The sequence below is a fragment of the Poecilia latipinna genome, unplaced genomic scaffold (assembly GCF_001443285.1).
Source record: "Poecilia latipinna isolate Pla-1442-1.1 unplaced genomic scaffold, P_latipinna-1.0 Scaffold827, whole genome shotgun sequence".
NCBI lineage: Eukaryota > Metazoa > Chordata > Actinopteri > Cyprinodontiformes > Poeciliidae > Poecilia > Poecilia latipinna.
Genome location: NW_015113443.1, coordinates 128,505 through 154,600, shown reverse-complemented (window position 1 = coordinate 154,600; position 26,096 = coordinate 128,505). Strand labels below are relative to the sequence as shown.

The window sequence follows — 26,096 nt, the reverse complement described above, 5'->3', positions numbered from 1 at the left end:
CTGAGACTCTCGGGGTTAAAGGTTACTGACCCCTGATATAATCCATTCCCCAGTCTCAAGGCCACACCAGGTTTTTTTTATTTTTATTTTACATTAATCTCCCCTGTAAGGAAGAAAAACATTCCCACAGCATGCTGCTGCCTCCACCATGCATCACTATGACGACGTGTTCTAAGGGATGTGCAGGGTTATATTTTCTGCCATAAAGTGGTTGCACGCAGGCCAAATATGCACAACATCAACAGCTTTGGTGTGTGTCAGCACAATTATGCTTGTATGCCACCGACTGAACAATGAGACAGGAAAATAAAAATAAAATAAAAAGTCACTTTGCGTTCCAAATTCCAGTTTTTATTGGTTGCTGGATTTCAGGTGAACCAATGGCACAAGAAAGAGAGAGAGAGAGAGAGAGAGAGAGAGTACTCCACAATATCCCAGAAAAATTGTACAAAATAATACAAAAGGAAGTTCCAGTTTTACAAAGCAAAAAGGTGTGGACTTTCATTTTCTTGATTTTCTTTTTATTAATTAATTATCCTACTGCCAAAAATCAAAACTCAAGAGTAAGGCACAGTCATTACCACACGTTTACCCTCCCAACATCCAGTTTGCCAAAAGTTTCCCAGAGAGGAACTTCTCTTCTTTCGTTTCCCCAGAACCTTTCATGAAAACACTCGGAACATCAGAAAAACGTTGGACCCGATACAATCGTGCATCGATTCGTCGGACTGCAGTGATTGGTCGTCTAAGTGGATTTAAAAAAATAAAAAAAAAATAAAAAATCAGCAGATTGAGATTCTGTGGGACTACACTATGAGATGAAACGTCCGTTTCAAACCGAGACGGTAGGAACCGAGAGGCAAGAGAAAAAAAAAACCGAGAAACTGATTTGAAAAAGGTTCTCCGATGTGGAGCTGAGATGTTGAACATGTTGCTAGCACCAGATTCCAGTTTTAAACAGCTTGACCGTCCACCCGGTATCAAAAGTTTGGTCTGCGTAAAGGCTCAGGTGTACGTTTGGTCGAGGGAAATCGAGAAAAATAATAATAATAAAAGCAGCTTTCTAGGCATCTATTAATGGTTTCACTACATTTACTACATCTATCCGCTGTACACTTTTAGCCATGATAATGTCTGTGCCTTGGACTTGGAGCAAGAAATGAATCCAACTGTGCAAGAGTGCAGCAAACGTACGGAAACGTGTGTTGATCTGCGCCGGCTTTTGACCCTTTATACTGTTTCTCCGACTACGGCTTCCGGAGGCTCCAGGTTTCTGTGAATATCTCCGACAGCTAGAGAGCAACACGGGCTTACATCTAAATATCATACACTTGAGATGAAAGGAGCGTTGGGGGGGAGGGGCTAAGAGGAGGTGGGCGGGGCTTTGTCCCGTCGAGTTACATCGTCTACATCGTCAGATCCACTCTAGTTATAATACAGTCAAGAACGCCAAGCTCTCATAAAAACAAACACTGAATCCGGACCCATCGGTCCAGTTCAGACGCCACAGGCAGAAACGCGGAGGGAGCGAGAAGTGGCGGGACAAAGACGGATCGAAGCAGGAAAAGTGCACAGCACCCTGTGGTAACTATGGCGATGGATACGGGTTGGCACCGGAGGGCAGAGCTGACAAAAAAAAACAAAACAAAAAAAAAGAACAAAGAACGGAGGGAAGAAGGAAGGAAAGGGAGGGAGAGAGGAGAGGCTCCTTCCTTCTATCCTTGCTGATCTCTGTGCAGTTTGTCAACATATAGTCAAAAAGGGGGCGGGGCTTAATATGTGGGGGGATGAGGGGGTGGACAGGTAGGTGTTTAGGTGGTGGACGGGTCAGGGGGCTCTGGTTCCCCTCAGTACTCCCAGAGCGTGGCGGTTTCCAGGTCGTCGGCGTTGGCCTTCAGCACGCCGGCGTGGTCGCCGCGGAGGTACTTCCCGTCGCCGGCGTGGCGAACGGCCAGCTTGTTGTAGTCGCAGAACTCGAACAGGAAGTCGACGGGAGTGTCGCTGCTGCTCACGACCGCCTGCTCGTTCCCCACCATCCAGTACTTTCCGGTGGAATCTGCGGGACGGACGGACGGAGAAGGAGGCGAGTTAAAAGGGGAAACGTCGAGATGGGGTCTGCGGATTTGCCCCGGACGGCCGCGCTCACCCTGCAGGCTGTAGGCGCCGTCTCTGAACTCCAGGGTGAAGTAGTCGTAGGAGGAGCGGTTGGAGTCCAGCGTGCCGGTCACCTTCCTGCAGCCGATGAAGCCGTGTTCGCCGCGCAGGACGATGATGGGACGGTTGATCAGCTTCATGATGAACTCCTCGGACTCCCCTGAAGACGGAGGACAGGCGGCACAGAGACGGTCAGCAGCAGAGTTACTGTTCTGGTACATCTAGATATCTTGACTAAACAAAGAACAGGTCTGCCTTTTGTTTTGTTTCACCACCAACATCAGGAGGAAGGGGGAAAAAAAAAGGTGTGATTGACAAATGCTGGAACATGAGGTCTGTAATTTGAGACTTTTCAGATCTGCATGGCTTGCAGCAGGAAAAGCGGTTGGAACGGTTGAAATCCCCGACAATCAAGTGCCGAGTTTTGTTTTTTGTTTTGCTTTAGTGTGAAGGAGCAGCTGGAGCAGAGCAGCTGTCCTCCTACCAGATCCTGAAACGAGCTACAATTTTAGAAAACTAGTGAGAGCAAAACGCTGAAATTTTTTGTTCGGTGCATTCTGACCAGTCTAAGGTTTGAAGGTTTTCTGAAGGTTACAAAAAAAAAAAAAACTTCCAGAGTTCATTGAAATTGGGAAACTTTCAGCTGAAAATTTCACAGACCAACATTTAGCTTCTTCAAACCTAATTGGTAACCGAGTCCATCAGAAACTTAAAAATCTGATCTTTTCCTCAGTCAGCCAACCTGTCGTGGCTCCAACAACTAAACTTTTTTGAGTGGATGTCAACTCAACCACTTTCTGAAAGCAAAGACAAATTGAGCGTTTGAAAAGGAGCTCATCCTCAAACTCGTGTCGACTTTTGCCTGCAGTTTATTCAGGCTGCGACAGAGCGAGAGAGAGCAAGACGTCAAACTTGACTTTGTATTTGAGAGCTTGATCTCCAGCTGTGCTGGATTTGGAAACATTGGCACCTTTAGTTAAATCTGAGAGTAAAGGTAAAGGTGCACAGACTCCAGGAAATACACTGATGCCGTTTTTAATAATGCTAGCCATGCTAGTCGCCAATATGAGAAGCTAAAGACCATGTGAAGTAGCCAAATTTCTGCTTTAACGCAAAAGTGTGATGCCTCTACTTCAAATTAATGCTTGCTCATTAATTTGAAAAATTAAATGTTGTATCCCAATGCTTTATTTGGACTCTTAAGGAAAAGCATGTTTGAGTAAGAACATCTTAAAAAAATAAAGATCTTTTTAGAAAAGGATTCATTTTCCTCTTGAAATTATATTTCAGTGCTTACATTTATGGATTATATGAATCTGCAAAAATAATCGCAAATCATCCCGTTTGTTCAACACAAGGGGGAAAAAAAACAAAAGAGAAATATTTTTTTAGCATTTCTGTGGTTTTTCTGGCCACATCTTGACCTTAAAGTGGAACTCTGACAAGCGGGCCACACCTCTCTGTGCAAAGCAAAAACTAAAACAGACATTTTAGATGAAGTACTTTGTGCACAGGAAGAAAATGACGCATCAAAGTGCCGTTTCCAATATCCATAATTAAAGACAGAAAACTGGGACGCCAGAGCTCTGGAAATGCAGCAAGCAGCAATGTTTACTCAGAAATGCTGAACCCTTTAAGAGCCAAAACAACTGGAGCATCCAGACATGATTTCATCACTCCTCCTCCTCTTCCTCTGAACCCTTCATCATGTCAGCGCCGGGCTGTGAATCAGTTATCCGGTTCGTTCCCGTCAGCAGATCAACACCGACCTGCAGAGTCCATGGTGGCGGCGAGCTGGCCGTTTTTCTTGGCCGCCACGTACTTCCCGTTTGCTGCGCGGAGAGTCAGCCGCTTCCCACGCCACTCGATGTCAAAGTAGCAGTTAGTGGACCTGTGGAGGAACAGACAGAAGGAAACGGCGTCAGGAGAGGACGAGTCGCGCCACGCTGTCATTTATGGGGCCCCCCGACGGTCGGGTCTCATCCATCTTTTTTTTTTCCTCTTTGGCAAACGTGGAGGATGAATTCCAGGAGTGATAAAAGAAAAAAGAAAGATTACTCACTGTTGACATTGTAACATGAACAAAAAACAAGGAGCCGAGTTCAGGGTTTCTTTAAATCGAGCAGGCGTTTGTCCTCGACTGAACTGGCTACAAGCTCGGACCGAGCAATCTGTTAAAGTTGATTAAAACAAGTTGGAGCAGTTAGAAAACACAACATTTACTTCTCCCTCAATGTCACTGAGAAGTTTATTCGGTAAATAAAGTGAAACTCGATGTAGCAGGCATGGAGGAGGCATGTTCTGCTTCCACGGCGACCTTCAAGGAGTTTTCTGACCGAACCGAGCGCGGCGACTCCGCAGTCATCGAAGCAGGTTTTGGTACGATTGGCGGCGTGTGCTGGTACCGAGTCCAGGGAAGATGGAGTCAGCATCTCCATGCGGCTCGCCAGCAGACGGAACCACGAAGGGCTCGAGAACTTTCTGCTAGATGGACAACGTGGCATCCGAGACTTCTCTCTGGACATCAAGCAGCCTGGATTCTGTGCTGCTTAACTGACCTTATTTTGGACAAACAGCAGCCAAGTAAAAGCTGGCCACTGTGTGCTGCGCTGCTCTGAGGAGTGAAGGAAAACCAGCACGGTGCGAAGTAGAGGGAGAACAATGACAAGAGAAGCTAGAGCTGCATTAATTTTCAGTTTGATGTCGATGAAAGTTGCCTTTGAACGACAGCAGCTAATCCACTGCTACAGCACGACGCACGAGTTTGCTACCATCACACACTAATCAGATCAGTTAAATCTCTTTAATTTTGAGACATTCAGAGACAAAAGAAATATCCAACGTTGCTACATTTTAGAGAATATAAATAAATAAGTATAAAAATAAAAAACTAGCATGCAGTGTTGTTTTGTCCACATCTGGCCTGGTGAGAGATCAGATTCCTCTAGTCTGAGGACTCAGTTGAGCCAAATCTCAGGAATTCGTTGTAGGAATGTGGGGAAGTTCCTGCAGAGGACTCGGAGCCGTGACCCCCCCTCTGCCTCCCGTCCCGTCTCCAAGCTTCAAGTAAAGTTTAATTTGTAACGGGGGGAATCCAATTTCCTGCTGTTTGAGAGCAAACTCTGCCTCCGAGGTTGCTCGGCAACCAGACCCGCCGTAGCGTTTGGGCTGAATCGGGTTCCAATAACTTTTGATTGACGTTGGGACGCCGGTCCACTTTACGTAACTCGGGGTGAAGAATCCCAATCCTGGGTCAGGAGCCTCACTGGGATTCGTTTCTGGAAAACTTTATGATGGGGGCAGGGGGTCAGAGGTCAACAGCCAGCTCCCTGCTCGGAAAGAACTACCGCACACAAAAGAAAAACACTCCCCACCCCACACACACACACACACAGACACACACACACACACACTTCATCTTCCACTCATGCCACTGCCAGGACAAGAGGTCACCCACTCTTAACCTCCCACTCACAGCTCCCCTCCCCCCTTAGGAACCCGGAGCTCCTGTTACACCAACAGGACAGATTTCCTGTCCCGACAGACGGGGACAGGTGTGGCTCTGCCGATGGACCCTTACTTGCTGGAGGCGGTGCACTGCAGGCCTCCGTTGGCGGTGAGGGTCCAGTACTTCCCAGCGGCGGTCCGGAACGCGCACTTCCTGTTCTCGCGGCAGATCTCCACCTGGAACACCTCCTGGTCGCTTTCTTCATCCTGATTGGCAGACAGGTCCATGCCTGGAGGGGCAGAGAAGAAGCAGACAGAAGTGGGGGGTTGGTTAACGAATCCATCATGAAGTGGGCGGGCAGCTGGGCTGACCGGTGACACACACACTCACACACACACACTCACATCCTGTGGTCAGGATCAGAGGGACTAAATGAGCAACATCAGACGGCTGAGATTAGAGGGATTTCACACAGCTGCACACACGGCCACATCTGTCAGACCTTCAAAGGATGAGCAGTCAGGACGGACGGCGAGTGGCAGACAGAGGTCGCACCGTAATGAGGCGACCGCTGCACACCGAGGGGCAACTTTAACGCCATGTCAGCCAAAAAAAAAAAAAAAGGCTTCTGATTATTACAGTTCCCTAAAACTAATGAAATGACATGAAATTAAGAAAACATTTTAGCCGAAACTGAAAGAAAACTGTAACTATATTGTGGGTTTATAAAACTGAAACATAACGGAGGTAGACATGATGCCCTCCGTTTTCATGTTTATGAATCGATCCGATGTGAAGAAAGATTTTACGTCAGCAAATTACGGAACACCGCACTGGCGCAAAATAGTGACAGCCAACGTTGGAAGAAAACACCAGAATCAGCTGGTTATTCAATAATAACTGAATACACTGGATACATAATCAATACAATACCTGTTTGAATTCTGCACCTAAAAATAATAAAAGTATGAAAAAAAAAATTTCACCAAAATTACTTTAACTAATAAAAACAAAACAATATTTAAACTCATAGCTAACAGAAACTAGCAAACACTCTCTAAAAAGTAATTCAAATGAACTGAATTAGATGAAAAACTAAACTATAATAACCCAAAGTATTCGTCAACTCATCCAGAAACTGATCAAATCCATTTTAAAAAGTTACTTCCTGGTAACAAATCAGGAACTACGACGCATCACAAAACGTCAGTAAACTCTAATAGACGCGTCGATGAGAACGTGACACCAAGGCGACTGGGAAGAAATCAAACGCATCATTTCCTTCGCAGCAACAAAGTTTTATTAAAATGCCACTTCTGGTTGGGGATTTGATGCGCAGAAGTGTTAAAAAGGAAGTTTTAGTTTAGTTTTATTCTAAATTAAAACAAATTGTAACCAAATCTATTACAGACACAGCTAGATGCACTTTCAAGGCTTTGTAACATTTAACACAGTCCAGGTAGTTTTTGTAGTTTCGCTGAATTCACATAAAATAATTCCTCTCTTCATTTTCAGTAATCAGTTCATCCAAACAGAACAATTCAATCCGAGTTAAGCTGGTTCTAATTCCCCGTTTGATGTGGAGCAAACCGCCTTCATTTGATCCGTCTCTTCGATTTATAACTACAGAGGTTTAAACAAAGTCCAGATTTCCTAAAAAAACCAAAAGTTGCTCCATTTAGTGGCAACAGAAAGCTGCAGGGCAGACGCCAACTTCAGCACCCAGAGCCAACTCTGACGCAAAATATTATAATTTATCCTAAATATTCATACGTCTCATTCAAGTCCTTAAAATGTTCATTATTAAAGAGTCTTGCATCAAGAACTACTTTGTTTCTTACTTCAAAATAAGAGTCCAACTTGATTCTGGAACGTTTGAAACACGTCAACGTGTTGAACTGGACAGATCTCCCTTTACTTCATGAAAATGATTTAATATACTCAAATCTTGCGCCACAAGATCTCGTTAGGACCATCAAGTAATCTAAAAAGAAAAATCTGAATTGGTTAATGTTTAAAAATATTTTTTAAAAACCCATTAAAACAAAAAAAATCCCATCCGTTTTTGGACAACTTCGAAGCGCCACAAACTCTTGAAAAACATTCACATATTTTCAAATTTACAGACATTTATTGATGCTCTGGAGGGACAGATGGGAGAAAATAGTATCAGAAGTTATTTTCACTGTCAGTTTTGAGTTTTTTATTCAACTTCATTAACTGGAATTTATCAAGACAACATTAAATCAAATTCTTAACACTTTTATCACGATAATCGATCCGATTAATGTCTAGTAGAAAGAGTTCTCTAGTGTCGCTTTTATCACAAACACTCAGAGAGAATATCTGAGTTCGTCGTTTCCAGAAAAATCCATTTAACTTTGCGTCACCATCTGAAGTGGCAGCTGTGAACCGAAGCCGTCAAGTGAGGAATTGTTCCAGAAATACCTCAGAGTCCAGAATACAAACCCTCCCCGCCTCGCCGAGGCCAAACGCTTTAGCTCAGCCGACGAGGAGCTTCGACCATCAGCCCCACTGTCTGCCCAGAACAAGAGACGCCATTAAACATCACGCCATCCTCGCTCCGGCTTTTAAGAGCAGCAAAGTGGTGGACAAATATGACTGAGCCGCCGGATGAACACACACAGATACTTCATCGCGGACAATGCGGCCCATTGTCCAGGCCGAGGTCGCGGCGTGGCTGGACGTGTAGCCAGAGGCCTCATGGGCCGTGACTGGGCGCTGTGTAAATGTGTGCCGAGAAAAGAAAGACCTGTTTGAGAAAGGACAAATGGAGTCATGGTTTCACCGCCCGTCTCTTCTCACACATGACGTCCTCCCTCCCCCCCAAACATCAGCCCTCCATCTGCTCATGTCGGTGAAATTATTAAAGCGGGGAAGGTGTTATTCCACGCATTCCTCTGCTTTTTCCTTTTCGTCCCCCTCTCTTTAAAACCCAAATCTGAAACCTCACAAAACGTTGGATTGAGTTTCTGCAGAAACGCGCTGGGACTGCACACGAAACGCAAACACAAGACGACTGGGGAAGAGAACGGAGCGGATCGTAATGGAAACCACATGGCGGGGAGGAGGAGGAGGAGGAAGAGCGATGCACGAGAAGACAAAATCTGAGTTTATCTGCCAGAGGATGGTGAAAACCTCGCCGATCGGTCAGCGAACTGGAGCAGAAACGGCGCGGGAGGCCGTTCATCTGCTGGACGAGTCGAGAGAGAGAGACACGAAGAGCTGCAGCTCAGAACGGCTCAGACATTTCAGACATTAAGCGTCGCTGGGTGGTTGCTCCCGCTTTTAAACGTTTTACTAGTTTCTAATGCCGTCGAGGTTTTCGGTGAATTTGTCGGATGTAGGGCTGAAACGATTCAACGTGAGAAATCGATTTTTGAGAACTACATTAGTAATCGATTAATTGTTTTGGAGGAGTTTGACTCCAAAAATTGGTTACATGCAGAAAACAACATTGCAGGCAGTAATTAAGGCCAAACAATAAATACATATAAATGCATTTTCCGTTAAAAAATAAATAAATAAAAATGTTACAGAATGTGGTATTTTAGTGAATTTGACCCAGGTGAAGCTAAAGGAATGCTGTCTTATTGCATCTTGGGCAATAAAGTGTTTATTTTCTTATTTTTAAAAGTAGTCACTAAGTAGTTAACTCATAAATCTAAAAGTGCCATTGTGTTTTTTTAATCGGGTTATTCTGACGATTAGTCAATCCGTTACTCGTTCGCTGCGGCTCTAGTTGTACGCGTTACACTGACAGTTGCAAACGAAGTCCTTCGTTCAGCCAGAGTTCAGTTTGACCCCTGATTTTCTCTAATGAAACCCAAAAACAAAATCAGGAACATTCAGAAAACCTTCGAGTAACTGAAGTCGTTCTTCAAAGCCGTAATGGCGACGCGTTTTGCGCAGTCAAAAATTTGCAGCTATGCAAGAAGAGGAAAGTAAAAATTTGCACCAGAAGCCTGAAGAAAACTTTAGTTGTTGCTCAGTCAGTACTTTCTGGCTACTGTCTGAGAAGCTTTTGAGAGGCCAGGCTTAAAGATTGAAGGACTTTTGCAACAGACGTGCAAAAGCTTGGTATTCTGATAAGTTATCATTGACCTTGAGGGAAATCAAACACGAAATGCCAAACGAGGGCGTTTGCATGCCGTGACAATTCTTTAATACTGAACAAACATCATTTGAATAATGTCCTTGAAAGTCTCATCTCCTATTTTGCCTGGATATTTTCAGTAAAAGCTCATTTAACTGGAAACATACAGAGGAGGATGTTACAGTTCAGTGTTTGAACTGAAGCCGTTTGCAAACGTTACCGCTGAAGGACAGAACAAATACGTTTTAGAGGACAGATGAGCCTGATGGAGACAAAACAGAGAGGAAGCCTGAAGCTACCAAACAGAATTAGCTCTGCTGATCAGTTTGTGAAGCTCGCAGGGATAAACGTGGGGTGAGGGGAGGATCAGCCACACACTTAACGTCCTCCTTAGCCAAAAGCTGCGACCGCGGGGTTAGAAAGATCCTCAACCACGAGTGTACAGGCATAAACAACCCCTCCATCTTGGCCTTGTCCTCGCTTCCACGAGAGGCCTGCTGCGAACGCACGCGATTGCATCAAGGGCCATTGTGCGCCTGTGTGTGTGCGTGTGTGTGTCTCTCCCTTCTATTGTTCGAGGAGGTGACCAGCTGGAGCACAAACATTCAGCCGGATCAGCAGCCTTTATTCTGATCAGGACAGACAGAGCGAGGAGCCAGGCAGCCAACAAGAGCTCTCAGAAAGGTCCCACAACAATGGCGGCCGGGATGCGACTGCGTCGCCCACGAGGGCGTTTGCAGGAATTGATGTGTGTGTTCAAGTTTGGACTGGAGACACACCCTCAGCAGGCTGACACACTGGAGCCCAGCACAAGTCCAACCTATAATAAAGCAGCAGCCAGGGAGGAGGAGGAGGAGGAGGAGGAGAGACTCCTCTGTGGTTGATGCAGCCAAGATGGCTTGGCATGCTCCGAAACGGACCCGGAGAATCCAACACTCAAAAACATACGGAGTCTCTATAAACACATTATCGCATATCCACTCGCTTAAAACGCTCGGCTTTACAGGGAGAGCATATCAGTTTCTCTCCGTTCGTGACGAGAGCTTGGCTGCAGCCGGCGGACACAAATCATCGCCCTTCACCCTGCCGGCGGAGATTATCGCAGCGGCAGACAAGGTCGAATATGTGCGACTCATGTCTCATTTCCTGTCAGCGGGAGGCGAAGGATGCAGAAAGGGTGTCAGGGTTGACTCGGGGGGGCCAGACGCAACAGCTCCGGTCTGAAGCCTTTAACCTGCACAAACACCGCATGGAGCTGTTTATTTAAAGGGCTCCTAAAGTCTTAGCGATTACCAGAAAAATAAAAAAGCTAGTAGTCTAACCAAAGGAAAGCGTTTAGGTACTTTATGTTTTAACAAATATATCAGGGTTATTTGATGTTTTGGCTTTTCATTTTGGCTGTAGTTTTTTTTAACTATGCCACTTTAAAGCCTCAGTTAGCAAACTTAATACAGCAATTAATATGCTGCTGCCATAGTAGCTAGCTAGCTCCTATTAGCTTGTTAAATTAACTGTATTTCTCCATAAAATGGAGCGGAAAAGCTAAAAAATGCCTTCAATAAAAATCCCATCAAAAGCCATGGCCAAGTTCTCCTGCTGTTTATTCAAATTTTGTATATAAAAAAATAAGTTACAGTGAATGTGGATGCCAACTCCAAACTATTTGCTATTTTTGTAGAATCAAATTAGAAAGCAAAAATAGGCTAATTGCTAAGTAGCACGCTACTATCTGGCATTAGTAAACCAGCTAATCCAGGTGCGCCCTTTTCATTTCTTGGCACTGATTGGCTGCAGTAAGACTGTAAATCATGAAGACAGTGGTTGTGGTGGAGTCAAAACCGTTTCTGCTGTTTATTAATGCACACCAAGGTATGTTTGGTGTTTGAACTACAAAAATAGCCAGCTTTAGTCTTTTTTTTCCCATTTAGGAGGAGCAGTCTCAAATATTTGTGAAACTCAGCTGTTCATGGGTGACTGTATCCCAAATCTCTGTGAATACGGAGTTTCAGAAATGTAACAAGTACTTAAAGATGCGTTACCATTACAGTAACGCAACAATTTACCTTTTCTGTAAACTGTGTAAGTAACATCTATAAAAGCATTACTGCAGCAGTTACGGGTAAAAAAAATACAGCTTTTTTTGTAAAACAGAAAAGCAACTGGATAACTTGTAAACATTAGTTGTAAATTTATGGTTTTACTCACACCAAAGTTATAATCAAGAGAATGTGATGTCAACTTGTCGTAAAATCTCACCCATTGTCATAAATAAGCTGGTTTACAGTTACAGAAAAGCTATATTTTCTCATTCTAGATCATCTTTAAGCTGTTTTCAGTTTTTGGGGGGTTTATTTCATTTGGTAGAACCATGGCCTTTTCTCTTTATTACAAACCATTTCAAATCAGTTTTACAGTTCAACTGGTGGTTGGTCACATGAGGCAGCTGGAAAACAAAAACTTGGTGCCAAAAGACCAAATGCCCCAGGGCATTTTACTGCAACACATTCACACCAAAATGGATAATCAAAATAAATATAACCCATATTTACAAAAGAACAGTCGGTGGTCGCACCAGAAGCAGGAAGTGATGGGCTTTCATCCATTTAGGGCTCTGCTACCAGGAGTGAGGAGCAGAACGGAGCCGCTCTAAGAGCCTCTGAGCTCCAGGCTAACTGACTGATAATTGTGGCTCGGACCACATGAGGGTCGTTAAACTGTCTCTCTGGGAATTTGTGACCGTTGATGAGAAAAGTGGATGTTATGAACCGGAAGCAGGCAACAGCATAGAGTCTGTTTATTGGCGGCTTTGAAAGCCATGAGCTCAAATTGGACGATAAACAATGGGACTGCTGTAACGCCTGCATAACATTTGTCTAATTAAAAAAGAAAATGATAAGTTTCTGTAAGTGACACATTGTGACTCTTTAGTCAATGCATCTGGGAAATGAACATGAACTTTCTGGCTACACTTATAGCCTCAGGCTGAAAAACAGTGATAATAGGGTTGAGTGTGTAGCAGAATTATCACATTAGCTACATTTTTTAACCAAAATGTAGCCATGTTTGGGGAGTGACTAAAGCTAGCTAGCACTAGCTTGATCGACCCCGAGATACTCACCGGTTGGCAATGAAAAGTTCAAAATCAAATGAACCACGGATGTAAAAAGCCATTTTAAAAAGAATCATTTTCTAAAGGCATGGCAAATCTACTACATGCTGCCAGAAAGCGAGAGAAATCAAAACTTCAGAAAACAGGAAGGCTGAAAAGTAGTACAGCAACGTTTCTCCGTTTCAGAAGCCCAGAATAAATCTGGAGATTAAAATCCAAAGAGATTTCTTAGTACACATCGAGTTTGCATATTGTGAGGAAGTTATTCTACAGGTGAAATGACTGTAGAATAACTGAACTATTATGTTGGTTTTGAATAAACATGGGGGAAACTGGGTCATCACTTTCTGTAAAAAAGCCCAAAGGAAGGGAAAATGGTCTCAATTAAAATGGACCACTTCACCATTCAGTTGCACAAGACAATTCTGTGAACAAATTAGTTACTGTAAATTATGGGACAAACACTTTAATCCAACTTTAAGTAATAGTTTTCGGAGTAGAAAAAAACTAAACCAACTAATGGAAGGATATTTTAGGAAGATTTTCCATCTATACTGGTCTAAAGCTTGGTGAAAGTAAAATCTGTACTCTTGACTGGACAGAAACAGATTTTGGATTGACCCACTTGAGCTGGCCTCATGTCTAAAACCTCCCACCGCTAATGAAAGCCAGCGGAGTCCGACCGCCATCTTGGCTCAGGTCTGCCAGGCGAACAGCCGCTGCAGAGTTCGACTGTGAGCTGTGGTGTGTTTGCTGAACATCTGGAGCCAGTTTAATTCCACTCAGCATTTAATCCTCATCCCAGCCGTCCAGTTGTTGGAGGGGAAAGTACAGAGTTTCTGTAAGAACTCAGGTCCCCTTTTGCAATAAGCAAAAATCTACACAGGTTGACTGTTAATTACCCGCAAGGAAGAAGGCTTCAGGCAACCAATAGAAAGCTGACATTTTTTAAGACCATAAGTCTTTTCTCCATAAGACAAAAAACTTTTAAAACTAGACATGCAGAAATAAAAATGAGGAAGCACATCATATTCGACTACATTCATCCTTTTGTCCATACCGTGCAAACATAGCCACATGCTAACATTAGCCTAGCCAAAGAGTATACTTTTTATATTTAATAAGCCAAAAATAAAATGAATGAAAACGACATTTGAAATGTCTCCTGGAATGTCAAATTTGAATTCACAAAGAGTCAGAAATGACAGCGCTAGCTGCATGTAGCGCTACCTTTCATTAGCCAAAAACAAGGTGTGAATGAAGTTTGCTTTGACAAATTCACGTGGAATCGTCAGATGTGTTCATGAACTCAACACTTCAGCGTTTCAGTCAAAAAATGAAAAGTAGCCAGTAGCCATCTACAAAGCTGCTGAAAGAAACTTGCCTAATATGCACAAACGTCAATAAGAAAGTAATTACAATGGCTGCTGTTGGAGAGTCAAAGTTTTAAGAATATACCTTCAACATGCTTCAAACTACACACTAATGGCCATATTTTCCTTTTGTTTAAGGTCACTATGGCAACCAGCCTCCATATAAGGTAGGGGATTATAAATGTGTTTATTTTTCTTCATATGGCTTTTCAACAGTGGCACTTAGGAACCCACGAAGTGTCTCAGTAAAAATTCATATGTTTAAGTCAAAGACTTTTTTCTAAACAGACTAAAAACACCAACGCCAATAGAAACTTCATGCATTAAAACACTGTAGGTAGACTGAACAGTGGCCTCATCCTGTCACAGAGTCTTCATGATTACCAAATGCCAACCCTTCTCTGTCCCAACGTTATAAATTTAAAGACATGGAGCTTGATAAGCTCTACTAGAACCTTTGCTTTGGTCAGACACAACTAGGGTTGAACTTTGCTGTGTTAAATGCTTTAGGTACGTTTGGCATTAAAAGAAGGAATGCCTGGAAAAGCAACTCCTTCCCATTGTTGAGTACGGTAGAAGACCTGGGATGTGTGAAAAATGCAAAAGGTGTTTTCTCAAGATAATGAGCCAAAATATATCAAAATAAATGATTTAGACACTTTGAAAATCTAGAGAGACTAATCAAAGAGTAATTGTTAAATAGATTCTCCAACTTTGTAAAAAATTATGGAAAAAGAAAAAGCACCATCTTTATACAAAGTATTGGCAGCAGTGGTACCAATCCTTGTACCAAACAAGATTTTTGTTAAAAAACTTAAAAAAACAAAACCTAACATATCTTTAAGAAATGTGTTCCCCAAAGGTTCCCACCTGAGGGCATCCATCTTTGTTTTTAACAATCCACCTTAACCAATGAGCTTACACAGCTAATTTCAATCCATCAAATTGGTTTAGACCATGTGGGAGTACAACAGTTTTGTACTATAATATCACTTCGAACAGAGAACCATGGGATGTCTGAAGGAAAACCAATGCCCTCGTTCAGCTCTGTAGCCAAGAGAGACGCCGTTTCAGAGGATGAGAGGTTTAGATTATGGGGTCTTGGTGACATGCTGCAATCAGAGTCAGATTTGTTGCGAAACAGAATCCGCGCATACCCACAGAGCCCTGAAGATCTAAGAGTGGGAACCTTTTAGTACAACCCCTTTCTTCCGACAGCCAGCCTCCATTTTGTGCTCGAGAAAGCAAACCATGTCAGAAAGATCTGTAGCTGCCGGTGGAAACAAAAGCTGATAAATATACCAGAGAAGTAAACAAAGAAGAAAGAAAGACAGCCACTCCCCAGGGTGATTAAGACTTGGCAACAGGAAATTAAAAGTGATCCATCAGATCACGGTTTCAAGAAAAAAAAAAAAAAAAAAAAGGGCAAAGCCACTAAAACCACATGGCATTCCCAGTGAGCTCCTCTGACCAAACGCCATATTGAGATCTGGAGATCAGTCACACATTCCTGTCACTCAGTACAATTCAGTCACAAGCAACTGCTTTCAGGCAATTCCTCTGTATCCTTTCTGTTCCACTGATCCTTTATGAGACATTTCATGGCCCTAATTTTATATTTTGCTGATTTAGATGCTTTAAAACACCTCAATAGTTATGGTTATCCAACCACAGAGCTTCCAAACAGCATCATCAACTCCCCATGGGGGACTGGGACAATGCCAAATGGAGACAACCATCCGGTGTGAAGGAGCAGGGAGGAGTTGGGGGAGGAGAGGAGGCCACAATGGAAAAGATGTTCAAAAAGGAGGTTCGCATGTCAAAATGGGGGGCGGCGGGGAAAAGCAAGGAAAGAGGAAGCAAGAAAGTGGGGGAACCATTTTGCATCTCTGCCAAGTTAAACAGCTGAAACAGCCCAGACACAAAACCCCCATCTGATCTGAAAGCAAGGCAGAACCAAAGTATTTAAAGGTCTGGAGATCTGACAGAGTTATCTGGAGTGTGGGCGCTGCCAGATGCATCAAATTAGACCTGAGCAAGTCTAAAAAAAACACACGTGTTCTTCCGTGTTTTTTTCCCTCCCTGTATTTTCCTTGGACCATAACATCCTAAGTGTTAACCGTTGTTCTTGCACTGGATCAGATCCAAAAACATCAGCCCCTTTTGGGCTGTTGAGACAATTGTTGTCTAATTCAAGGATATTAATAATATCCGTCATTAACCTTGAGTGGTACAGGTTTCAAGTCCATTGTTTTCTGTGAGCAGCAGATCAAACTGTAATCTGAATCCCCAAATCTGAGAATCCCCAGAATTTTCATTCCAGTAAATCCACCAGCTCTGTGTACTTTAAACGTTGGTGTTTAATAAGCCTGATGTTCACCCTTATTCTTGCTAAACATACCATTTTGTTGAACTTGCGCCGCTATCCACTTTGACAATGTTGATACAAAACACGTGTTCTGCCGTTGACTACCAGATAACCCATCAAACGACCAAAATGAGCCAATGTTCCTCTCACTGGTCAGTCAAATGCATAAAAACTAAGAATTCCCAATCATTGTTGGTCCCAAAACACAACCTACAACATGGAGGCTTTTGGTTTTTGATGCTTTGTGTGTTCTAATCTTAGATCAGCTCATTAACCTAGGGATAAAAGTAGAGATGCACCAAACTTTTGATGACTGGCTGCCCAAATGCTGAACAAGCAGGATCCTGAAAACTGGGAACTCCCACCATTTCATCACCCAGCAGCTTAAAACGACAGAAAGGTTAAGGGAGCAGCAGAATCCTGTTGCAGATCACCTACATTTACCTTTGGATTTACGACTGAATTTTATCAAAGGTGGCTCCAGCACATTTAATCTGTAATGTTCTAACGTTCTTATAGGAACAAAAGAAAGTCAGAACCACAACTGGCAACAACAACAGCAACATGATGCCAGTTTGTTTGTCCATCATTGTGGATCTGGTTTAAGTGGAACCAGATCAGATCATTTCAAACACATTTTAAGGGTTTTAACCAATAAATAATACAATTGGTATCTGTTGTGCTTGTTGCCACATCAAGACTCATATGAGAGGTCGGGTTCAGGCCAAGCAGGCCATTGTTTGGGGTGTAAAAACACACGGGCCACTGTTGTGTGTGCATGTGTGTGTGTGACTGGACCGTGTCCTGTAAGGCTCATTTAGGATGTGCAGTAAAGGATGGGAGTGAGTGGGAGTTGGGAGTGGGGGGGTTGGGATGGGGATGCAGGCTCACATTCCATCACGTTAACACTTCCTCTGCCAACACACTCACGCCCTCACTCACACACCAATCCGGGAGACCTGGTCTGGGCCTGCATGGACCACCACACCCACCTTGCCTGGTGGAGACGTTCCTCTCGTTCCCGGCGGTGAGCACGACCTGCGGGTGGCTCTGCTCCAGCACGAACAGCTCATCCTTGCCCACCCGCGCGCTCTTGCCGGACTTCATGGTGCCGGACGGCCCGGAGGGCGCCAGGTACTTGCCGCTGCAGTCCCTGAAGGCCACCTTCCCGGAGCGGAACTCCAGCGTGTAGCCCGTGGTCTTGTCCGTGGTGGCCACCAGCGCTCCGTCGTTCCTCAGGAAGCGGTTGTCGGAGGTCTGCAGGTGGTACCGCTGCTCGCGGAACACCAGCGTGATCATGGAGTCCACCCCCCACGGCACGTCCCGGTCGATGGCGATCTCGTCCACCTTGTCGCTCAGGTGCGCGTAGCGCTTGCGCGTCACGCTGAAGATGTTCACCTGCGGGTGCATGGCGATGTGCACGCTCCATTTCTCCGCCACGGACACGGTCTGCGCGAAGCAGATGATCCGGTCCTCGGTGCCGCCCAGGTACCGGCCGTACTGCTCGGACTGCAGGGACCAGCGGCCGTCGTCGTGGGCGGTGATGACGAAGCGGCACTCCGGACCGGCGGCCTCGCTGTCTCCGGTGACGTTGCCGTCCTTGTCCGCGGCGATGTACCGGCCCAGATGCGACTTGAGGAAGAACACGTTGGCGCTGGAGTCGTCCCCGCTCTGCTCCAGGGTCCAGATCTGCTTCTTCTTCATGCTGGTGGCCGACGCGTTAATTTTGAAGCCGAACGTCTCTGCGGTGAGGTATTTGTTCCCGCAGTTGATGAGGCCGAACTGGATCTGCAGCATGTCGCTGGTTCCGTTAGCGGAGCCGTTGGTCGTCATGGTCGGGGCCGGGTGGGTGTGTGTGTGTGGGGGGGGAGCCTTCGGTTCGGACCGGTTCTTGCCTTGGAGGGATGAGCGGGGTGGGGGGGTTCGGGGGGGAACGCTTCTGCAAGTGGGCCGAAAGGGTGGGATGCTCCGCCGCCTCGCGTGCTGCTTCTTTGTTTGGGGGAGAGCGTGAGTGTGAGCGCGCGCCTGCCGGTCCTCTGTGCTCCGCTTGTCTCAGCAGCGCGAGCCCGTCGCCACAGCTGCAGCCTTTATAACCATCAGTGACGTAGCTCACCCCCAGCCGAACCTCGCCACAAACCACGCCCACCCCAAAACATACACTCACACACACACACACAAAAAAAATAAATCTGGACGCAGGAGAGCTGGAGGCTGAGGATTCATTCCTCTGGTGATGACCTCGATGTCAGAACCGGTCCAAGGTTCTGACCTGGGTTTCTCTCCACATCCAGTTGTGACCTTTAACCAACTTAACACCGTGGCAATGAACTGGAATATCATTGAAAACTGTAATTCAGCCATTTAATTGTAAAAAATAAATAAATAAAATTCATATAAAGATTAATCGCGCACATGTCTTCAGAAAATTTAAAGTCACGGAAACATAAAACAAAAGAGGTGACAAGAGAAGCAGGCTGCTCACAGAGTGTCGCGTTTGAGAATATTTTTGGAAAGTTGAGTGGAAGGAAAAAGTATTGTCCAAATATGCCACAGGGATAGCTGCAACCCTGGGAGGACTGTAAAGCAAAGACAAATAGTTTACTTTTTTTTTCTGTGTGAAGAACGTTTAAATTTGTCTCCCTGCCAGAAAATTTTCAGACTCACAGGATATTGAAATCTAACACACATCATAACATCTGAACAAATTAAAATATCTGTGAAATTTTTAAATTTATTTAGTAATTCAGCTCAAAAAGTGAAGCTGATTTTAAATTGATCTATTACATTCCACAAAAGGCCACTGCGCTCTATATATATATATACATATATATATATATATATATATATATATATATATATATATATATAAACAAACAAAAACTGGTTATTCAGGGTGCTGAAAGAAAGTTGAGTGGAAGGAAAAAGTGTGTTAGAAAAAGGAGTAGAGTAGAGTAGATTTCAAATGTGTGGAGTGTGGCTATGGTCTAAGTTGACTCCAACACAAACACAAGTAGGAGAAATGATTTAATAGTGACAATAAATTCCGGTTGCTAGCATCATTATGGTAACAATCACTGAATATATTTTCCTGTAATTGCTCACATGCTGTTTGAGCAGTTTGGATTGATGTTGAGCCTAACTGGGGAACACAGAAAAGTTTAGCTAAGTTGCTGGTGTTCAGTTATGTGCAATGTTGCCTGTTTATTTTGTTAAAATATACATTGATATATGCATTGTTGGGATGCATTTTTTTATTTATTTGCATATTTTTGGATGCCTGTCGCCTGGTGTCTTGCGTAGTTTTTGCATTGTCCTGCATTGTGTATCGTTCAGGTGCAGTTGAGGTTTATACTGCGGGCACCGACTGAAACCTCGTGGCACACCACAGTAATTATGAGACTGTCAACATATTTTTCTATGATTCTAACATAATATAAATTTGAAATAGCTTCAAGTTATTTTGGCAAACACACAAAAAAAGCAAAAAATTTTAACATTTACGTATCCAAAGCGTTCTACTAAAGAGTAGCTTAGTTTGCTTATACCTTGGGCTGGCCCTGGTTAAAACTTTTACAGAATTAATACACAAGTTAAAGTTTAAAAAAAAAAGAGAGAGAGGAAAAACTTAACAGGAATTAAAATGAAAGAAAAAAACTCTTCAGTCTGGATGAAGTCACATGAAGGGAGTCGGTTTCTCACTGGACGCTGAAATTATATCAGTTTCTCCTGAATCCGACGGACTCAGCATTCAAATCATGAGGACCGGGTGGGTGTGTGTCCCCGGACAAAGCGCCATTCATGGCCCCGAGCGCGCACATCAGAGGGCAGGAAGGGCCCGGCTCCGTAAACAAAGAGGCCAAACAGATCAGGCCGCATGAACATCGCTCTCAAAAACACACACACACACAAACACACACACAAATACCGAGGCGCACAAAGTGCAGGGGCGCATGTCAGCATCAGCGGCACGCTCTCTGCAGAGACAGAAATGCTTCGCGGCCTTTTTGCGGCCGTTGTCTTGGCGAAGTGAGGCATAACATGGGAGAAACATGGCCCGGGTTGAACTATCGCGATGCAAATGATGGGAGATTTGTTTCAGGCCGAGCAAAGTTCAAACACATATCGGTTTATGTCCAACAAGCAGCACTGGTTGGCAGCATTACTTTATATAGAAGACGATTACTGAGTGTTTTTTTTTTAAACGACTATCTGCTCTGTTTGAGTAAAAATGAAAAAAAAGCTGATATGTCTCCTATTTCCCTCTGGGTGCTGCAGGGTTTGCAAAACAGAAAGAAACGCGACCTTCTTCCTGTCTCTGGTTCCCCCGCAGTCTGGATAAATCCGATCCTCACAAGAAAACGTCTTCAGACAAATTAAATCTGGGAGCATTTTCACCTCCCCGCAGCGCCGCGCTAATAAAATCACCTGATTTGCTCGGATGTGTTATTGGGAAACATGGATCCTAAAAACCGGTTTGTAAAGATTTAAAAGCTCGAAGAAGAGAGAGAGAGAGAGAGAGAGAGAGAGAGATATTTAGGGTCCACATCTCGGGATTTTCTTTTTTTCTTTTATTTTCTTCGGTCGCCTAGCAACAGATCCGCCGGAGCTGCTATGCTGTGATATAATAACACTTCAAACAATTCAGTCGTGCTCATACTGAAAGCAGATCATCTGTATAGTCGGGAATCTTCAACATTTGCCTCAGAATCCAATGTTTGGATTTGCTGATCAAAGTCCGGGCTTTGACTAGGCCATTTTAACACGTATAATTTGATTTAAGCAATTTCCTTGTAAGCTTAGTTGCATTCGTAGGGCAATTGTTCTCCTGCAAAGTGAATCTTCATCCCCAGTCTCAAGTCTTTCGCAACTTCTAAGACATATTTCTGGTGTTATGAGTGAAATAATCTTTAAAAAAAATGTAATAAAAAAAAGATCAATATTAAACAATTATTTACTTTAAAACAAGCGCTTATCTTGGTAAAAAAAAAAAAAGTTTCTTGTAAATTATTTTATTCCAAGTGTATTAAGATATTTTCAACAGAAACTAGATCAAAAATATTCGGTAATATTTTGTGTTTTTACAGTGAACACTTGAGTTTAACTTTAACAGAAACATGACCCATGAAATGACCAAAGGACGTGCTGCAAATGATGACTTCAGGATCAGTTTTGTGTGCAATATTTTGGTTTCCCAGGACAAACAATTTATAATCTGTCAGATTACCTCAACATCTGAGCAGTTAACTCAGGATTCATCCGCCTTGGTCTCTTAAATCCTGCTACAAGAAAGGCTCTTTACATTTGCTCAAGTTTAACCATCATCTCAAATGAGTGTGTGTTTGCTTTGTGGCTCTGAAATCAAAAAAATCAAAGCATCTTTTTGGAGGAGGTAAATGAAAGAGTCTCACAGCGGGAGGGGGATGACTGACTGCCCTGACCATAAGACGTGAGTGGATGGAAAACATGACTCAGCTTCTTTGCATTGGATGACACGCAACTTTACAGCTAACTGAACCCAAGGATTTGAATCGCCAGGGTGACATGTAAGCAAATCAGAGACAGGAGCAGAAATATTCAAAGAGCAGTGGTACTGTGGTGCATACGTGTGTGTGCATGTGTGTGTGTGTGTTTGTGTGCCTGTGCTGGGGCCACACCTTAGCGTTTTCTGGGTATCTCTCCTCCGTTGTTGGAGAAATAAATAAATAAAAATCAGACCCAGTTACCCACATACAACTCTCTGACTGAGCATCTCACATATTTTGTCTGGTGTGATGAGATATGTACTGATTTATGACGGCAACATGCCTCACACAAACACACACACACACACACACACACACACACACACACAATGGCCACAGGAGACACCCACAGCTGGTTCAGGGAAAAGAGGAGGGAACCGAGAAAAAGAGAAAGAGGGGGGTCGCTATCTTTTTGTTCACAAGGCATGTTGCTATGGAGACCGGCCTCGAGTACTTTCGCCGACTGCCTGGCGGTGAGCGCTGACACACTGACACACTTGCTGCCTCTGAGGCAGGCCGTCACTGCAGCAATGCAGCAGGGGCATCAGAGCGCTGACCAATCAGCAGCAGAGATGTTTGGCAGAGCTGTGAGCTGAAGCTGAGAGTCTGGGGGAGGTTTCCATGCAGTCCGGTTCGCTGCAGCTGTTGAGGAGTCATAGATCCCCAATTTCCCTTCCAAGCGGCGAAACGCTGGGAATGGAAGGAAAATATCCAAACGAGAGAAAAAGAGGGAATGAGTGTGAGAGAGAGAGAGAGGGAGAGAGAGAGAGAGAGAGAGATGGCTGGTGCCAGGGGGGATTTTGTTCCTCATCTGACCTATATTCAGTCTGTCTCCTATGACCCCTGCCTGCAGAATGATGATGAGTGTGCACTCTAAAAAATGCTCTCTCTTTTTATTGACTCAACTTGAAAAAAAAATTTGTCAACAATTCAAACCACTCAGTTTTGTAAGTTACAAACATTGCCTGTTATTAAAGGGGCAGTGTTATGTATTTTCTATGCACATAGTGCCATTTTATAGCACAATCAAGTAACTATGTTACCTTAAGTTGCTATGAAAATGCTTTAAGCAGATATCGAATGCGACTTAAAATAAATGTGACTTTTCCTTGAAATTGTGTCTCTGCCTCTTTAAAAACTCCTGCTCTTTCTAACACTCTTCCTTCAAGAAGTCATCACAACATGGCTCCTCTATTAACCCTTTAACAACATTATTATCATCGTTTCACTGATAAGTAGCTCCTATAATGAGATCAACTGATGCACACTTCCTGGGTGTTTGCTAATTGCTGCTGGCTAGTCTGAAGGAGCTGAGAGGAGGGCTGCTGTGTGAGGCGGAAACTTAAAAACTGCAGCTCCAAGGAGGAGCTTTGCCTCGAAGGCGGGGCTAGGTCCACCCAGGCGTTTTGCACAGCTGGATGGTTGCTACAGGAGGTTAAAAGATTTGTCAAACATGCATGAAAGAATCAATTCAACACTCCAGTTAAAGGGAATAACATTGTAACATCAGAAAAGCCAACTTTACATAATACTGCCCCTTTAAATAAACCCAACATGCAATTTTAGGTTTGGTTAACTCAACTAGTTTAGGAAACCAATGTGATTGTATAATTAAATTGTAAAAAATCTAATATTAATTTGGATAATTAATTTGGTAATATTAATCTGACAAATTACACTAACTTAGTTATAACTTACTTTTGTTTTTACATTTACTCACAAATATTCATTCATTTTGTTTTCCAAGTTACCATAGTAACTTTTCAAACCACTTAAAGTCACACATGACCTTTTAGAGTGTATCCATGTAGGCAGGTCTGATTTTAGATCTATTCAGGCAGGTAGAGGGCAGCCTAAGGGGCCTAAACACCGGAGATTGATGGAGGTCTGAGTCAGCTCTGCAGCCACTGACCTACATCTGTCTGTGACCAGCGAAATGGATTCAGCCCGCAGTGTGGGAGGTAAAGTTAGCATTTCTGTGAAATTGATGTCAACCATCACTTCACAGTCTGTCCTACTTTGCTAAAAATGCAGGGAATCATACAACCTGATATGACGCATCAAATTTGAGTCTAAAACCGGAATCTCAACAAAGATTGAAGCTTCATGGTGACACAAATGTGTTTTGCTAATAAAAAGCTAACGATGATCAAATCATGAACTGTTAGAAACCATTAGATAATAAGGAAATATTCAAAAACTGCTAGTTCAAAATTACCTAGTAGAAACAAATGATTCACTTAACTAATCGTGAACCAACTGTTAGGAGCAAAAAAGTAACAAAGAAGAACCACAAACTGAACTGATTATGATCTACTGATGGTTAGCTAATGTCTAACTACTAATAGACATTAGTTAACAATAAACAAAGTGGTAGCAGAAACTGTGACTTAATCTACTAAAGATGAATCATGAACTAACAATTCATTGGTCATGAATCAATAAAGTGTTGGTAACCACAAACTGAACATGAACTAACTATTAGTAGACATTAGCTACTATTGTCACATCACTGCAGACGCATCGTCAGTCATTTGGTACTTAAACTCCTCCATTTGGGGTACGACCTGGTGCAGCACGTTATCCAGTCCAGAGGACTCTAAAGTTCTTCCTCCAAGGACAGAGGTGGGCATCAAGCCTTTTTCGGCTCAAGATGTTGGGGTTGGTTGGGGATTTGGAGCTGCTGCTCAGAATTTTCTTGTTAGCATTAACTTATAACAAAAATGCTCTCAATGAAACGTTGAACTAATCATTTTTGCTAAGCGTCCTACAATTATTTGGCACTGAAAATGTCCATAAGTTCATCAGTAAGGTAATGGGTAACAAGCAGGTACTTCATGATTAGTTTCACGTTTGCTAATGGTTACCTAACATTTAGTTCTTGTGTACTTCAGGGTTACTAGATGGATAACAAGCAGCTTGAATGTAATAGGTTGTTATTAGCTTGTGAATAGTGAGGCACATGTTCTAGTCTTTATTAGGTGCTATGATGAGAAAGAGTTTATGTACCTTACAATAAATCTGGAATAAAGTTACAAAGATCTTTGAATAAAAGTGTTTTTAAATTAAATACTTTGCAAGTTTATGGTTTGTAGGATCCCAAATCAAGCCATCTATATTATCCAGAGTTTTTATTTTCTTTAGAGTCCTTTGAAAAGTTGTTATAATTTAAATATTGGAACAGAAGATTGAGTTTATTAGTATTTCTGTAGGTTGTGTGTCCATTTAATCCCAGGAAACCACATCCGGGTCTCCACCATGAAAATAGGTACTAGGACATATGTGCGTCCTTCATTACAGTGGAATGTGCGTGTGTGGGTGTGTGTGTGTGTGTGTGTGTGTTTGCTGGTGGGGGTGAGCACACAGCTGCAGCCCTACCAAGGGCCTCCTCTTTCCGCCAACAAAGAGCTGGAAGCTGGAGCCACAGGGGATCGCCACACACTCCCCTCCTCCTCTGCTTCACCTCCACTCGGCACACAGCGGTCAGGTCAGGAGGTCAGAATGTGCATATATGCGTGTGTGTGTGTGTGCATGTGTGTGTGTGTGTGTGTGTGTCATGGTGGAGGTGGGGAGGCCTCAGCTCTCACATCGCCTTCATTGCCATGGCGACAGCTACAAGCAATCAAGCCCAGGTCAGCCTCTTCGCTTCTCCCTCTGTTGAACACTTTATGAAACGGTTAGGATTCAGTTTGCATAATGTGTGTGTGTGTGTGTGTGTGTGTGTGTGTGTCACAGTGACGGCTCTGACAGACATTAGGCCAAGCCATTAAATTTCCTTGTTGGTATAAATTACACTGTTTTACATCCACATCCATTCCTCTTCTGCACTTCCTGTAAATGTAAGTCAGCACTGCTCTGCCCTCTCTTGCGTGTCTCTGTAAGTAGCGTGCCGCCATTTTGGAGCGCGCTGCCTCACCTACCCGAATCGATCAGGGGCTTGGGTCGGCGCCCGGAGCACTGACTGCAGGGGAATTTGATCAGGATGCCGCTAAAAATACCTCTTCC

The 26,096-nt window shown here is 43.6% G+C and overlaps 1 protein-coding gene across 3 annotated transcripts; it reads right to left on the bottom strand.

Annotated features, from left to right (window-relative positions):
- Positions 1-1,728: 1,728 nt before the first annotated feature.
- fscn1a (fascin actin-bundling protein 1a) lies at positions 1,729-25,815 on the bottom strand. Of its 3 annotated transcripts, none has more exons than XM_015047454.1 (6): positions 25,790-25,815; positions 17,562-18,428; positions 5,735-5,891; positions 3,924-4,045; positions 2,147-2,314; positions 1,729-2,056 (listed from the first exon to the last, which is right to left on the bottom strand). In XM_015047454.1, exons 2-6 carry the CDS (start codon positions 18,400-18,402, stop codon positions 1,848-1,850), a joined length of 1,497 nt encoding a protein of 498 aa, XP_014902940.1. In that variant the 5' UTR covers positions 18,403-18,428; positions 25,790-25,815; the 3' UTR covers positions 1,729-1,847. The 3 variants fall into 3 exon arrangements, with proteins under 3 accessions (XP_014902940.1, XP_014902941.1, XP_014902939.1); XM_015047455.1 differs by lacking the exon at positions 25,790-25,815 and adding an exon at positions 25,409-25,435 and having other exon boundaries at positions 17,562-18,419; XM_015047453.1 differs by lacking the exon at positions 25,790-25,815 and having other exon boundaries at positions 17,562-18,648.
- Between the last annotated feature and the right edge of the window lie 281 nt (positions 25,816-26,096).

What these genes read in the sequence shown, in the direction of transcription:
- fscn1a (XM_015047454.1), bottom strand. Translation starts at nt 18,402, where the DNA reads ATGACGACCAACGGCTCCGCTAACGGAACCAGCGACATGCTGCAGATC. An exon ending in CAGTGCACCGCCTCCAGCAA is followed by an intron (nt 4,046 to 5,734) that starts GTAAGGGTCCAT and finishes GTTCCTCCACAG; the next exon opens with GTCCACTAACTGCTACTTTG. An exon ending in CGGCGCCTACAGCCTGCAGG is followed by an intron (nt 2,057 to 2,146) that starts GTGAGCGCGGCC and finishes TCCGTCCCGCAG; the next exon opens with ATTCCACCGGAAAGTACTGG.